Source organism: Falco peregrinus, chromosome 6, assembly GCF_023634155.1.
Source record: "Falco peregrinus isolate bFalPer1 chromosome 6, bFalPer1.pri, whole genome shotgun sequence".
Taxonomy (NCBI): domain Eukaryota; kingdom Metazoa; phylum Chordata; class Aves; order Falconiformes; family Falconidae; genus Falco; species Falco peregrinus.
The window spans coordinates 75,951,150-75,963,285 of NC_073726.1; the positions used below are offsets into that span (position 1 = coordinate 75,951,150).

Sequence of the window (12,136 nt, forward strand, 5' to 3'; positions counted from 1 at the left end):
TTGGTCGGCTGCTTGATTATTTTAGACATAGTCAAGAACTGACATGTGACTAAATCCAACTTTACTAATGTCTGTTACTCTTGTCTCTTTAACAGATGCTCTGACCTTGGAAACCTCACGCCCAAGGAACTTTCCTGTGCACGGCTGGGATCAGCCTTGTAGGCAGAGCTCTGGCAGCCACGCGTCTGAAAGCTGTAGTCTGGGACACACGTCCAACTCCGATGTGACATCAGTGGGGAGCAAGTACGATGGCAGGATAACTGCTTTGGGGTGAAAGGTGGAAGAGTCCATGGGATCTGGCAGGTTCCAAGGGAAAGCTGTAGCCCCAGCACATGCAGAGTTAAACAGCAGGGCATCTCTTATAGGAAATACCGGCCACTTGGTGGTCAGCTAAGGGTGTGACGGGGTAATGCTTTGCCTCTGTTCACAGATGTAGTATTAAAATTTCTTACTGAAACTGTTGGTATGACCACCAACCAGATACAGTCAAGGTGTTTCCATGTCATGCTGGAGAACTGAGGCATGATGTAGGCACCCTTATGCCTATTCTCAGTATTTAACTCACAACTGACACTCCCATTGAGGAGCCAAAATCCTATTGGATCTGAGAAGTCACACTTTTTTTGCAGAGTTTAAAGCAGGAATTCTGAGGTTCTTGCTTATCAAACTGCTTTCTTAGATCTTTAAAATAGAGATTGAACATCTTAAGATTATGAAATCTAGCTGACTAGAGTCGGTGAATATTTTAAAAGCCAGGATGTTCCTGAAGATGCAGAGGCAGGCAGTCTGCAGCAAAAGACTCAGCAGATCTTAAAGCTTTTGCCACTGGTTTTCTATAGAATTGTGCAGTGTGGAGGAGGCTGGGAGAAGGGCTGGTGGTGGTTCTTGCTGTTCGGGGGAGGAGGGATTGATGTTAGTGATGAATTTCTCTTTCTCTGAGAGACCAGCTGTCTGACTATACAGATAGCAGTGAATTCAGTTGTTATGTACTTAAGAAAAATTGGCAATATATCTGACTGTTCTTTGGGCAATATGCAAATAAAATGTGTATTGCCAGGTGGAAAATATACTCTGCTGGTAACTATACTGATGCAGACCTTCCTGTTTCCATTACAATGATGGACGCTTCACTTACTGAGGTGAGTGCTGTCTCTGATGCCCGAGATATGGTTTTGAATGGGTTCAAGCATTTAGTGCCTTACTCGGACCCAGACTGAGCAGCTGTAAACCAGCACTGCTCCAAGGCAAATGGAGCTGGCATCATTCAGTGGGGTGCTGGGACATCTTGTTCTGTGTGGGGTAGTCCCTTCTATTTGGGCATGCTTCTGGAATACTGTAGTTCTAGACCCAAATGTCTTGTTGTTTGCATGCATCTGGGTCACGCTTTTAGCTGGGGAGTATTTTAAACGTGGTTTCAAGGCTTGAGACAGTGCTGTTTGTGCAGGAATATAAGTTCTGACAGGGAAGTCTGAGTGATTTCGGTCCTTTTATCTACCTGCAAGAAGCCACAGGATGCTTTATTGTGAATGCTGCCTTTCTCTGCACTTTCTCCCATGCCTACCATGTAACAGCTGAAAAATGACATCTTTGTGTGAAAACTTTCCTTCGGCTGCCGTGCTCAGATATGCCTTCACTGCTGTATTGAAATCCCTCATCTACAGCCTGAGCTGCCAGTTGGCTTTATCATAGCAACAGCAAGATGAGCTCCCGTTCAGCACACCTAGATATGCTCCGTGCCGCAGTGCTCGCTATTGAAATCTAGACCACAGCCCTGTCGTGCAAGGCTTCTCATTAGCTTTACAGATTTCAGCATTGGTGGTGGTGGTGATGACAGAAGAATATTGGTCAGTAGTTTCTGTCAAACTGGAAATGACTAGTGCCAGACTAATGAGCAGTCAACCTCAAACCCACCCTTTCTAGTGCATGGCAGCTGCAAGCGCAGCGGTTGTCTGGTTGTAGCAGCAAATCAAGGCAGAAAGTGCAGCAAGGGTAAAAATTAGGTGGTGAGGACTGCCTGTGGTTTCAGCACACTGCTTGGTTGGGGTAGAGCAGGTGAGGAACCCCTAGTTTGTGCTGCTGCTACTTAAGCTACCTTAAAGCGGATAATCTCAAGGGCTCTTGCTTTATCCAGTCCTTCTGGAAAGTCACAGCCCTGCTCAGTTGTTTGAAACGTCTGTGCTTCATTGGTCTGGAAACTTCTGTAATTCCAGCTAGACTCAGAAATGTCATTTTTCCATTTTTGCCTTTAGAATATTCACACAGAAAGTTTATATTAAAAAGAGGGAGAAAACCTAAAATATTAAAGCTTACCCCAGAGAAAAGGCAAACGGGCTGTGTCCAGTATCTGTTCCAAGAACTGTGACGTGCAGCAAAATTTGAATATCCTTGTTTAATAGAAAAAGTCTCCATAGTGTTTTTTTATTACACTGTGGTTGCAGATGTGTTTGAGCAGATCGAGCCCTTCAGCATGTAAGTAACACAAATTATTTTGTCAAAGCATTGTCACCATAGGAGTTTAGAGGCTACTTAATAAATAAACTCTTGTGAGATCCAGGCAAAGCTTGGGCTTTTTATACTTGTTTTGATTTGTAAGTGTAAAAGTCATATCACAGTCAAAACCAGATGATAGGCCTTCCAGCTGTTAATGCTTGGTTGGGAAAAGTTATACAGGACTGTGACCAGAATTTGTCTGCTGTGATAGAGCATCCTTGGATTATTATGCTTATCAAAGGGATGGAGGGGGGGAAAATGATTCAGAATGTACTGCAGGATCACCTTTGACACAATCCTTTTATTGGGAAGAATGCCTGTTCTCTCATGCCTTGTGCAAATGGTTTTTATTAGGAAATCTGGAATGTGGAGTTTTCCTGTTTAAGTATTCCCTGCCCAATCCATGGGAGCTCACAATCCTAATAGCACCGGGGTCTAAAAACCGAACTGAGGATTTTCCTTCATCACAAAGAGACCACTGACTGTGTGATTACAGGGAGAGGGCATGCAGAATAATGTATTGCTGTATTCAGTTCCAGGTGATGCAAGGTCTTTTTGGGTTTTTTAGGTGATGGGGTGTGTGTGTGTTTAAAAAGCCCTTTAGATTTCTTTTGCTTTCATTCCAACATGCTCTTTATTTTAACCTTCTTCACCAGTGCTCCTGTAGACCTAATGGCCTGAACAAGGCAAATACAATGCTGTACTTCCTTAAGCTTAATAGAGAATTCAAATAAGAATAAAAATAGCCTGGATTTGCATTAGAGGAAACATCAGTCTGGCTGGGGCAAGGCTCTGTGAGTGCAGTGAAGCTCTGATGGGGGGGGGTGGGGGGGTGGGGCGGGGCTTGGAAGGGAGAGAAGGCACTTACTGATGCTGGGAGCAGTCAGTTGCTCTCTGGAGTGACCAGGAACCCTTGTCAACTCCTTTTCTACTTTGCTGGGTTTCCTGGACCTTCTGAGGATGCGTGAGGGGGAAGGGAGGGTACCAGAATGGAGGTGATCACTGGCTGATACAGTTTTTCTGTTGTTACACCCACTTCAAATTTAATAGTGCTCTTGGACACTCAGTATGTAGGGAGCTACCCAAAGCTGGCTAGCCTTATACCTTCTCTGCTTGGGGATATAGGTTGGGTTTGGTTTTTTGGTTGCTTGGGGTTATTCACTCCTCTTCAGCAGTGGATGCAGTTAACTGGATTGCAGTTAGTCGCAAGTCATTACCAACTTAACCCTTTAAATGTCTGGTTTACCCTGTATTTTTTACCCATAAAGAGAGACCATCCTATCAATTGAATAAGCAAGCTGGAGCTATGCCCGATGAAATTAAGAGGGATGTTTCCCACTTAGTAGCTCCATTGCGTTAAAAGACTTAAGAGGATGTTGGTTTTGTCTGTGATGTGATAAGACTGTGGTCCAGAACCGCACTGCAGTGGCTAAAGGAACATGAGCAAAATTGCGTACCAGCCTCTGTTTAATTCCTTTCTGCTGTTTGCATACAAAGGAGGAGGCCTGAAGCCTTCTGAAATGGCTAGGTAATTAATATATATAATATTGAAAACTAGTGTCATTCAAAGACAAACATGAAAAAGTAGAACACAACATGCAAGTTTCCTGTGTTCTGAATCACCTGTTTGGTCGAGCTGTTAATATAACGCTTGTATTTACTGAAACAAGTGTGATGTCTATGGCAGAGTTGAAGCTCTGTGCATGTCACTTGTAGAGTCTGAGGTCAACACTTTGAAAATGGATATATCTTGATGCACAGCGTTAAGATAAAACAATGGTGTGGTAACACGTACATTGGTCGTTTGAAAAGGTATGTTAGAAGCAAAACATGAAGTCAGGAACCCAAATGCATCTCTAAGTATGATATTCCTGAGATAACTGTTTTTGCAGAAATCTTATTGCTCCTAATGATGATAACATGCTAAGCTACATACTGTATGTATGGGTGGCTTTAGACTAGCCGATGGATCTGTATGCACTTGGGACCTGTATGCGCTTACCAACTAGTTCTTCACTGCTGAAATGATTTTTGTGCAGCTGGGGGAACTACTAGAATTTTGACATACGTAATATCTACTTGCACAGCAACCCTTTCCCTGATACTGACTCTTCTCTCTTTTCCATTAAGATTAACGGTGCAGAGCCAACACTACCAGCCAGTCTGATCCCATCCAGGTCAGGTTTTGTTTTGTGCAAGCATTTAAAAACCTTTATGAAGACTGTATAATATGAATGAGTATCTGAAAGAACTTTGTTTTGGCAGTGATCACTTAACTTCACCCCAAGAAGCTCTTACATCGTCTTTGGAAAGCACTGTACCAGTAACAGGTAAGCCCTTAAGGTGGGTCACAAATGTGTGAACTTTTTGTACTGAAAGTCTTGGAAACAGATATGCTCAAGTCTGTGTTCACTGAACAGTAAAAGCCCTGTCTTCTGTTACCTGATATTATAGGCTGCCTTGTTATGGAGGAAAAATCACCCAAGTGCTCACGTGAAAAAGAGGATGTGCCAACTTCCGTAGCAATGGAGAAAAACAACGATAAGGATCCGGCTGGTCCTGTGTCAGGTACAGTAACTGCTGCAGCATGCTGGCACTCGCGCTGTGAGGAAATGGCTTGCTTCCAGCACATCTTTGAAGTGAGGAAGCCGAGTAAGAAAAAAAAACTTGTGAATTTCTATTTTTGCCTGCAAGTGCTCTCTACCCTCCCTGAAACTCCGAGTAGGAACAAGGCTTTACCTACTTGGAGAAGGCCAGTAGCTTACAGCATTGCAAGGAGCAAACATGAAATAGCTTAGTGAAATTGTGATGCTTGCTTAGCTGGCAAGGCGTTGTGTGGGTACTAAACCCCAGGCAATTCTGGGAGGGCAGAGAATGTTTTCATGGTTTAAAAAAAAGTTTAGTGACACAGCTACACTAAATGCTTTCCTCTCAAAACTGTTGCTCAGTGCACAAGAAGCTGAGATGGGTCAAGAGGAGAGATGAGGATAGAGGCTTTTGGGTATGGCTCTGTTGGGTTTTTTTCTTTTGCTATAGTCAACAACCAGAACAATTATTTTTACTGCATCTGATCGTACTTCTTCCTCTTAAAAACTAAAAGCAAAACAAAACTGGAGTATGTGTTCACAGTGTGTTTGAACTATTTTTAAAAAAGCTGATCTGAATAAGCAGCCCAGAATATGTGTGCATGTTTGTTTGTAACCATTTTTTAATCTCTACCTAAATTTAAGACTCTCTGTCGTCACTTCTGGTTTGGTTTTGTTTTTCCTTTAGTACTATCTTCCTGAAATCTAATTCAGGCCCCTCACTTAAATGTATTTTCTTTCTACTAATTTGCCTCTAATGTTAATTTTCATATGCGGTACCTTTGGCAAGGAAGAAACAGATATGCAAAACAGATCAGAAAGAGTCAAAAATACCTTTAAATTCTAAAAATCCTGTTAGCTGCTGTACATCCCTGGAATGAAAGCATTTCTAGTATTAGAACAGAGGCATTGATGAATTTTCACTTGTGCTTTTTGCTAGTACCATGCAATGTCCTTTAAAGGTGCTTGGGAGCCAGGTCAGATCCACAGGGCTGCTGTGAAAATTGGCAGGGACAAAAGGGAGTGCTAAGCAAAGGTGGTGGCTCATGTGAAGGAAGAGATAGCGCTTCAGACCCAAAGGTGGGGTTTTGGTGGTGTGGTGGTTTTTGTCCCCTGTGCCTCCCTCCCCATGACGTTTCTTTGGCTTGGGTTTGGGTGTGTGACTACGTAAACAGAAAAGGGGTAAAAAAAAAAAAAGTTTTAAAAGGTATAAATAGCTACCAGAGTTACTGCCACACAAGAAATTAGTGTGACTCTCAGACTTTCTTCAGTTTTTTTAATGTCTTCCTTTAAAATCTTTTTAATAGTTGTCCTCCTGGAGGTTTTTGCCTGCTCTAAAGCTTTTCTAAATTCTGGCATTTGAACTAGCATCATCAGTTCCTGAACTTACCAGTTAATCACCGCTCATCTTCTAGGGAAGAAAGTTATTTTGCTGGCTCTGTCAGCACCCTGCTAGTTCAGGTTTTAGGCACAAAGGACAGGCCAAGTGCAGACTGTGCTTGAACCTGATGGACACCTGGAATACCACAACTGTGTGCTTTTCATGACTTGGTTATGCCCAAGCTCCTCTGTAACGGCAACTGAAGTAGCATATGTTTCTTGACTTCATCTGATACTCCGTGATGTGAAAGACAAGGACTACAAATACTCATTTCTGTTAGTTTGTGCATAGGACTGTTTTTTACTTATTCCTGTGCTTATAGATTTCAAAATAGAAATTAATTTTTTAACTGCTTAAAATTAGCAAAGAAACCAAAACCAAACGCCCACCATTGCTGGTGGCAAAATAATGAAATTATTTATCCAAGGGAATATTACTGTAACTCTTGCAACTTCAACTAGAGTAACTACAACCAGGGGTAACAGTCTCACTTGTAGACATGTAACGCTATTTATTGGGATTTTTTCCCAGCCAAATATAGTTATAATCACATTTCTTTATGTCTTTATAGTGTTCTCTGCTGCTGCCTCTCCTCCTTAATGCCCTCTCCTGGCATTGGCTGCAATTTCTTTTAGCTTTGTTGTCCCGTGGCTGGTACACTGGCTGTTGCCCTTTTTCTGCTTTTGTAGTTACATTTAGGTTTGGAAATGTTTCTCCCCAGGAGTGGATATGACCAAGAAGCAATTCTGCCCCGTGAAGGAAGAACATAAAACAGCGTTTCAAAACGTTTTAAAGCAAGACCAGGTAAGAGCCCCGGTGGCGACAGTGAGACATAGCTGGTTTGGCTGAGCAGTGACAAAGAATGCTGCAGGAGGGGACAGGCTCTCCAGCGGTGGTGTGGCTGTTCCCTGCTGTAGCTACTCTCTGATATGCCTTTAGGAAGCGGACCTGGAAAAGAAAAATAATAAAGAGCAGAGTGAGGAAGCACCGGCCGTGGTTCCCAGTAGGAAAGGTAAGAGGTTTTTGCTGATGCCTTGGTGTAACTTGCTGGAGCGTGTGCCTTGGTCACCAGGGTCGAGCTGTGTAAAGAGGTGCAGAGAGCTCCTGCCTCACACCAGTTGCGGGGGGATTTTGTTTTAAGGAATAGTAGCTGCAGTCAGAGATCAAAACGGATTAGCAGTGGAGAGAAGGGAAAGAGTCTTATGCAAAATCTGCTTCTCTGACTTCTACAGATACTGATCTAACTAGCTCCATCTTCTCCTGCACAGGAGGGAAAATTTCTTAGAAGCCTCAAAGGAGTTGGTATATTTGAAACAGTTCTGGCATGCCTGTTCGCCCCAAAGATTTGTGAAGCAGCATCCTCTATGCTAGCTAGAACCTGGGGTAACATGATATAGGCCAGCAGGATGATGTTTCTACTGAACCGTGCTTAGACATCTCCACTCCTCTAGTCACCTCACCTTTTGCCTTTGGAGCTCACTAAAAGCTAGTGAGGTAGTAAGTCACACAACATCCTGAACCTATGGGCTGGGGACTTAAGCCAAAACCTATATTACACCATTTCTGTACTAATTAGATGCCAGCTAAAGCTAACTAAACTAACTTCTGGGGCTTTGTACAAGTGATGGTGCTGTGCTTCTTACTGACTCTAACCCTGATATACTCTGAGGTAAAGAAGTTGTTTTTCTTGGCAAGAGAAATGGAGCAATGGAAACCTTCAACAGTGGCTTCTGTTGCAGCTTAATAGACTTTCAGAAGCTGGGAGGCTTCTTCTTTGGGAGGCTGTTTTTTCACTTTTGCCTGAGAACTTTTTTTCTTTCTTCTCAGGCAGTTCACCCACCACAGGTGGCATTAAAGGGGATAAAACAAAGCAAAATGAGCCGTAAGTGTGTTGACTTTCAATAATCACCTGCAGGTATGAATTTAAAGCTGCAGTCTGTTAAATGGTTGCTTCTTCTTATCCTACAGTGACTCTCCTAATGAGAAAGAAGTGGAGGTAAGTCTCAACTGGTTGTATCCTTAATATCTCAGACATCAGAAAGATCTTGTAGATAAGCCTGGATTGGTATCTTATCCTATGTAAAAGAACGATGCTGAGTAGCTTAGACTGGGTATGTTTATATAAATGGGCTTCTTGAATCTGTCTTTCCAAGCCCAATGGAAATTCTGGAAGTGATGGGATGGGAAAAGATGGAAATCTGTAAAACTGAACAAAAGATTTGTCGCTACTGAATCATCTGTTTGCAAGCTTGAAGGAGCATAGCTGTGACCTCCTCCCAGAGGGAATGTGCTGATTTAAGACAGTTTTGTCGAAAGACACAGATGGCTCACTGCATGCTGCCAGGATATCACCTATTCTGGCTGCAGATTATCCCCCCCATGACTACAGATGGGAAGACTGGCTCTGGGGAAGGGAGCCACGTTCACTTTCTCTTCTGTATCTCCCCTATAACTTTGTTCATGGGGTATAGTCCCAAATGTCATGTCAGTATCCAAATCTACTTTAAAAACTTCTGCATTACTTGGATTATTCTGAAATTTTTTTCTTCTTCCATAACAGGCTGAATTTCTGAGGCTGTCATTAGGTTTTAAATGCGACTTGTTTACCTTGGACAAGAGAGTGAGGCTTGAAGAAAGGTCCCGAGACTTGGCTGAAGAAAACTTGAAAAAGGAGATCACAAATGCTCTAAAAATGTTAGAGGTTAGTATTGGCCAGGGCTGGTAGGGAGGATGGGATGAAGGATTGTGAAAGTGTCTCTCTCAATACAGCACTTCTTAGGGTGAGTGTGTGTGCATAATGTATTACAAGCAAATCTGAACAAAATTCTTAAGTGATGCAGTTGAAATATGAGAGACCTGGCATTTGAGGGGTAACCTTCATCTGAGTGTACTGTGTGCTCAGGCAGTGGGGAATCTTCCTGTTACACAGACATCTGGCAAAAACCTTTGTCTTCAGCTGATTTTATGCTAGATAAGGTGAAGTCCGTATCAAGGTTACACTGAGGATGCTGGATGCTGATCTTGTGACTGTGTGGACCTGAGCACAACTCCTCAGTGTCATCAGCTGGGTTCATCCTTCTTTCCCTGCTGATTTTCCTCACGCTGGTTTTCTTACTGATATGCATCTTAGGCTTTAGTTCCTTTGTGTGAAGAAGATAACCAAGCACAGGAGATCATTAAGAAGTTGCAGAAAAGCTTGCAGTTCCTTAGCCAGTACGCAGCCCGAGTCGCCAGTAGAGCAGAGATGTTGGGAGCTATTAATCAGGTAACTACTTCTATGTAAGTGTATCTTCTACAAAGTTAAAAGCTTCTACAGGTGAAAGGATAGCAGTATCTGCTTGCTAGGCTTCTAGTTCCAGAATTAATTTGGGAATCTTGTGTATGTCATGCAGACTGACCAGTACAGCTTAGTCCTAGCTTTCTCTTCTCAGACACACTGTGTGTTACAAGGAATCCCAGGCGTTACGAGCAGCTATGTTACACTAGCATTGCGCAAAAACGCACAACAGAAATATGGTCCCAATTCAAAACCAAAAAAAAGCAAACGAAAATACAAAAATTAATTTGCCGCAGAGGGATCTGTGCAGCAGCAAACGCAAGAATGCAATGTGGCAACAACAGTCTTGATGCTCTAATTGTATTTCTGTGCCTTATGGAAATGGTAGCTAATAAGGTAAACCTATGGAAATTTCCACAGACCTGCTCAAATGTTACATGTAACTGTGTATAATGCCAAAGAACAACATGAAAATATAACTTGGCAATACTAGCAAAAGTGTGGTGGCAGCTGAGACTGTAGATCAGAGAAAGAAATGAGGAGGAGTTGTAAGCGCTCAGAAAATGAAGACTAATTTATTCTAGGATAAGAGTAATCACCGGAGAAATGAGACCTGTGTAACTCTGGCACATGGTGGGAGATGGGTTGTAGTGAAACTCTGAAAGGGTGGACAAAACCAGAGGATGTCGCATTGTGGTGACATGAGAGTAATGGTAAAGGGGGAGGGAGCAGTGGGAAGTTTTAAAATCTAAATGTGATGCAGCTTCTCAAAGAGCTGCTGCTTTTTGCTACTGCTGTTGCCTTCACTCTTCAGGAGAGCCGGGTCAGTAAGGCGGTGGAAGTAATGATTCAACATGTGGAAAACCTGAAGCGCATGTATGCAAAGGAGCATGCAGAACTTGAGGAGCTGAAACAGGTCCTGCTCCAGAATGAGAGATCCTTTAGTTCTCTTGGAGATCGAGGTAACCCAGAAAAGCTGTTTCATCTTTCCACTTTCTAGCACCTGCCAGATAGACCCTAGAGTTGAGGGGTTATGTGACTGTTGTATCTCCTTTCCTAAAAATAGAGGAAAAATCAGCAACTTACAACTCTAATTTCAACTAATACTGTTAGTACGTAAGCTGCCATGAATCTCAGGGTGGGGGAAAATATTGAAAGTAAGCAGTAATGTTCTGGCTTCTAGGAAAGTGCACATGCATGTGGTGGTGAAAAATCTTATTCCTTGTGAGCAGTAAATCTGGGTGCTCACTCATGCTGGAGCGTTCCCAGCAGCTATTTCTAGGTAGCTGAGCTTTGACTACTCTCTACAGATGCTTCCTGCTTTTTTCTAAGAATTGCTGGCTCCTTAAGTGCAGGTGCTCTGAATTTCCCCCTTTAAGCAGATGGTACAGCGGTCAGGCTTTCAGACAGCACTGTGCACTTGTGGCTTTACCAGAGAAGTATTAAACTATTCTGAAAAACGGAGCATGTATTTTTACAAACAGAAAGGGCAGTCTTCCACACTAGTAAAATCATCACAGGAGCCTTCTGAATCGTAGGCTATTCCTTCCTGACTGTAAAAGATTGTCCTGTGACAGGACACTGATACAATAATAGAATATATTCAGTGATAGAAACAGAAATTGATGCCTGTAGAGGATGTATAATGTGTAAATATCATGCACTTATCTAATGAAATAGAAAGCTTTTTCCTGAAATCTCATTTCTGCTTTCTGAGAGTATTCCTATATACCCTTTGTTTAAATGGATACTGCAAAGTCAGACCTTTGGTTGCAAATCAAGCTTGCTGCATTCCTGTGAGCCTTTCTAATATTTGGTCTCTTCACAGATGAATCTACGAATAAAAAACTGCCAAATTCTTTTAAGGTAACGGCCCTTACAGCCTAAATGACATTTCAAGTGTGTGTGTGCACACTTTGTGGTTTTCTTTGCTTTGTTGTGTGCTAGTGCTCTGCTACATGCTTGATTTGGTCGGTTTCTGTCTCAAAAATGGGCTGATGTCATCAAACACAAGGATATATTTTTCAGTCACCCCTACCTCCCTGCGCTTTAGGGAACTGCATGTGGTCCCACTTAAAAGATGAAGTGTTCACAGAAGCTGATTTGGCTGTGCTCTCATGCAGTGGTTACAAAATACTGTTCATGTGTGGTTCTCTCTTGGCACAGAAAGATGAAAAAAAAATAATGTGAGCAACTCAAATTGACCGTAGGAATTCCTGCGAGTGCCGTTAGGGGAATACAGACACATTCAGTTTTGGTACTTTGCTGGAAGCTGTGTAGCCAGCCTCACTTCAGATGCTTAGTAGGGGAGGAAAGAAGTTAATACTGCTTTAAAGAATATGCTTAAAGCTAAGTATCAACACCTACTTTTTTTTAATATAGTCTGTATAAAAACAGATGGTA

General features: G+C 42.5%; 1 protein-coding gene across 2 annotated transcripts in view; it reads left to right on the forward strand.

Moving 5' to 3' along the window:
• Window positions 1-12,136, forward strand: part of IRAG2 (inositol 1,4,5-triphosphate receptor associated 2) — a 28,758-nt gene that overhangs the window by 13,578 nt on the left and 3,044 nt on the right. For both annotated transcript variants that reach the window (XM_055807293.1, XM_055807292.1), the window contains 13 exons: window positions 96-243; window positions 1,058-1,139; window positions 4,621-4,667; window positions 4,756-4,820; window positions 4,945-5,058; window positions 7,178-7,260; window positions 7,396-7,468; window positions 8,284-8,338; window positions 8,425-8,452; window positions 9,017-9,157; window positions 9,587-9,721; window positions 10,548-10,695; window positions 11,562-11,599. In XM_055807293.1, coding sequence (XP_055663268.1) covers window positions 96-243; window positions 1,058-1,139; window positions 4,621-4,667; window positions 4,756-4,820; window positions 4,945-5,058; window positions 7,178-7,260; window positions 7,396-7,468; window positions 8,284-8,338; window positions 8,425-8,452; window positions 9,017-9,157; window positions 9,587-9,721; window positions 10,548-10,695; window positions 11,562-11,599 — 1,157 coding nt within the window. The remainder of the gene's footprint in view (window positions 1-95; window positions 244-1,057; window positions 1,140-4,620; window positions 4,668-4,755; window positions 4,821-4,944; window positions 5,059-7,177; window positions 7,261-7,395; window positions 7,469-8,283; window positions 8,339-8,424; window positions 8,453-9,016; window positions 9,158-9,586; window positions 9,722-10,547; window positions 10,696-11,561; window positions 11,600-12,136) is intronic.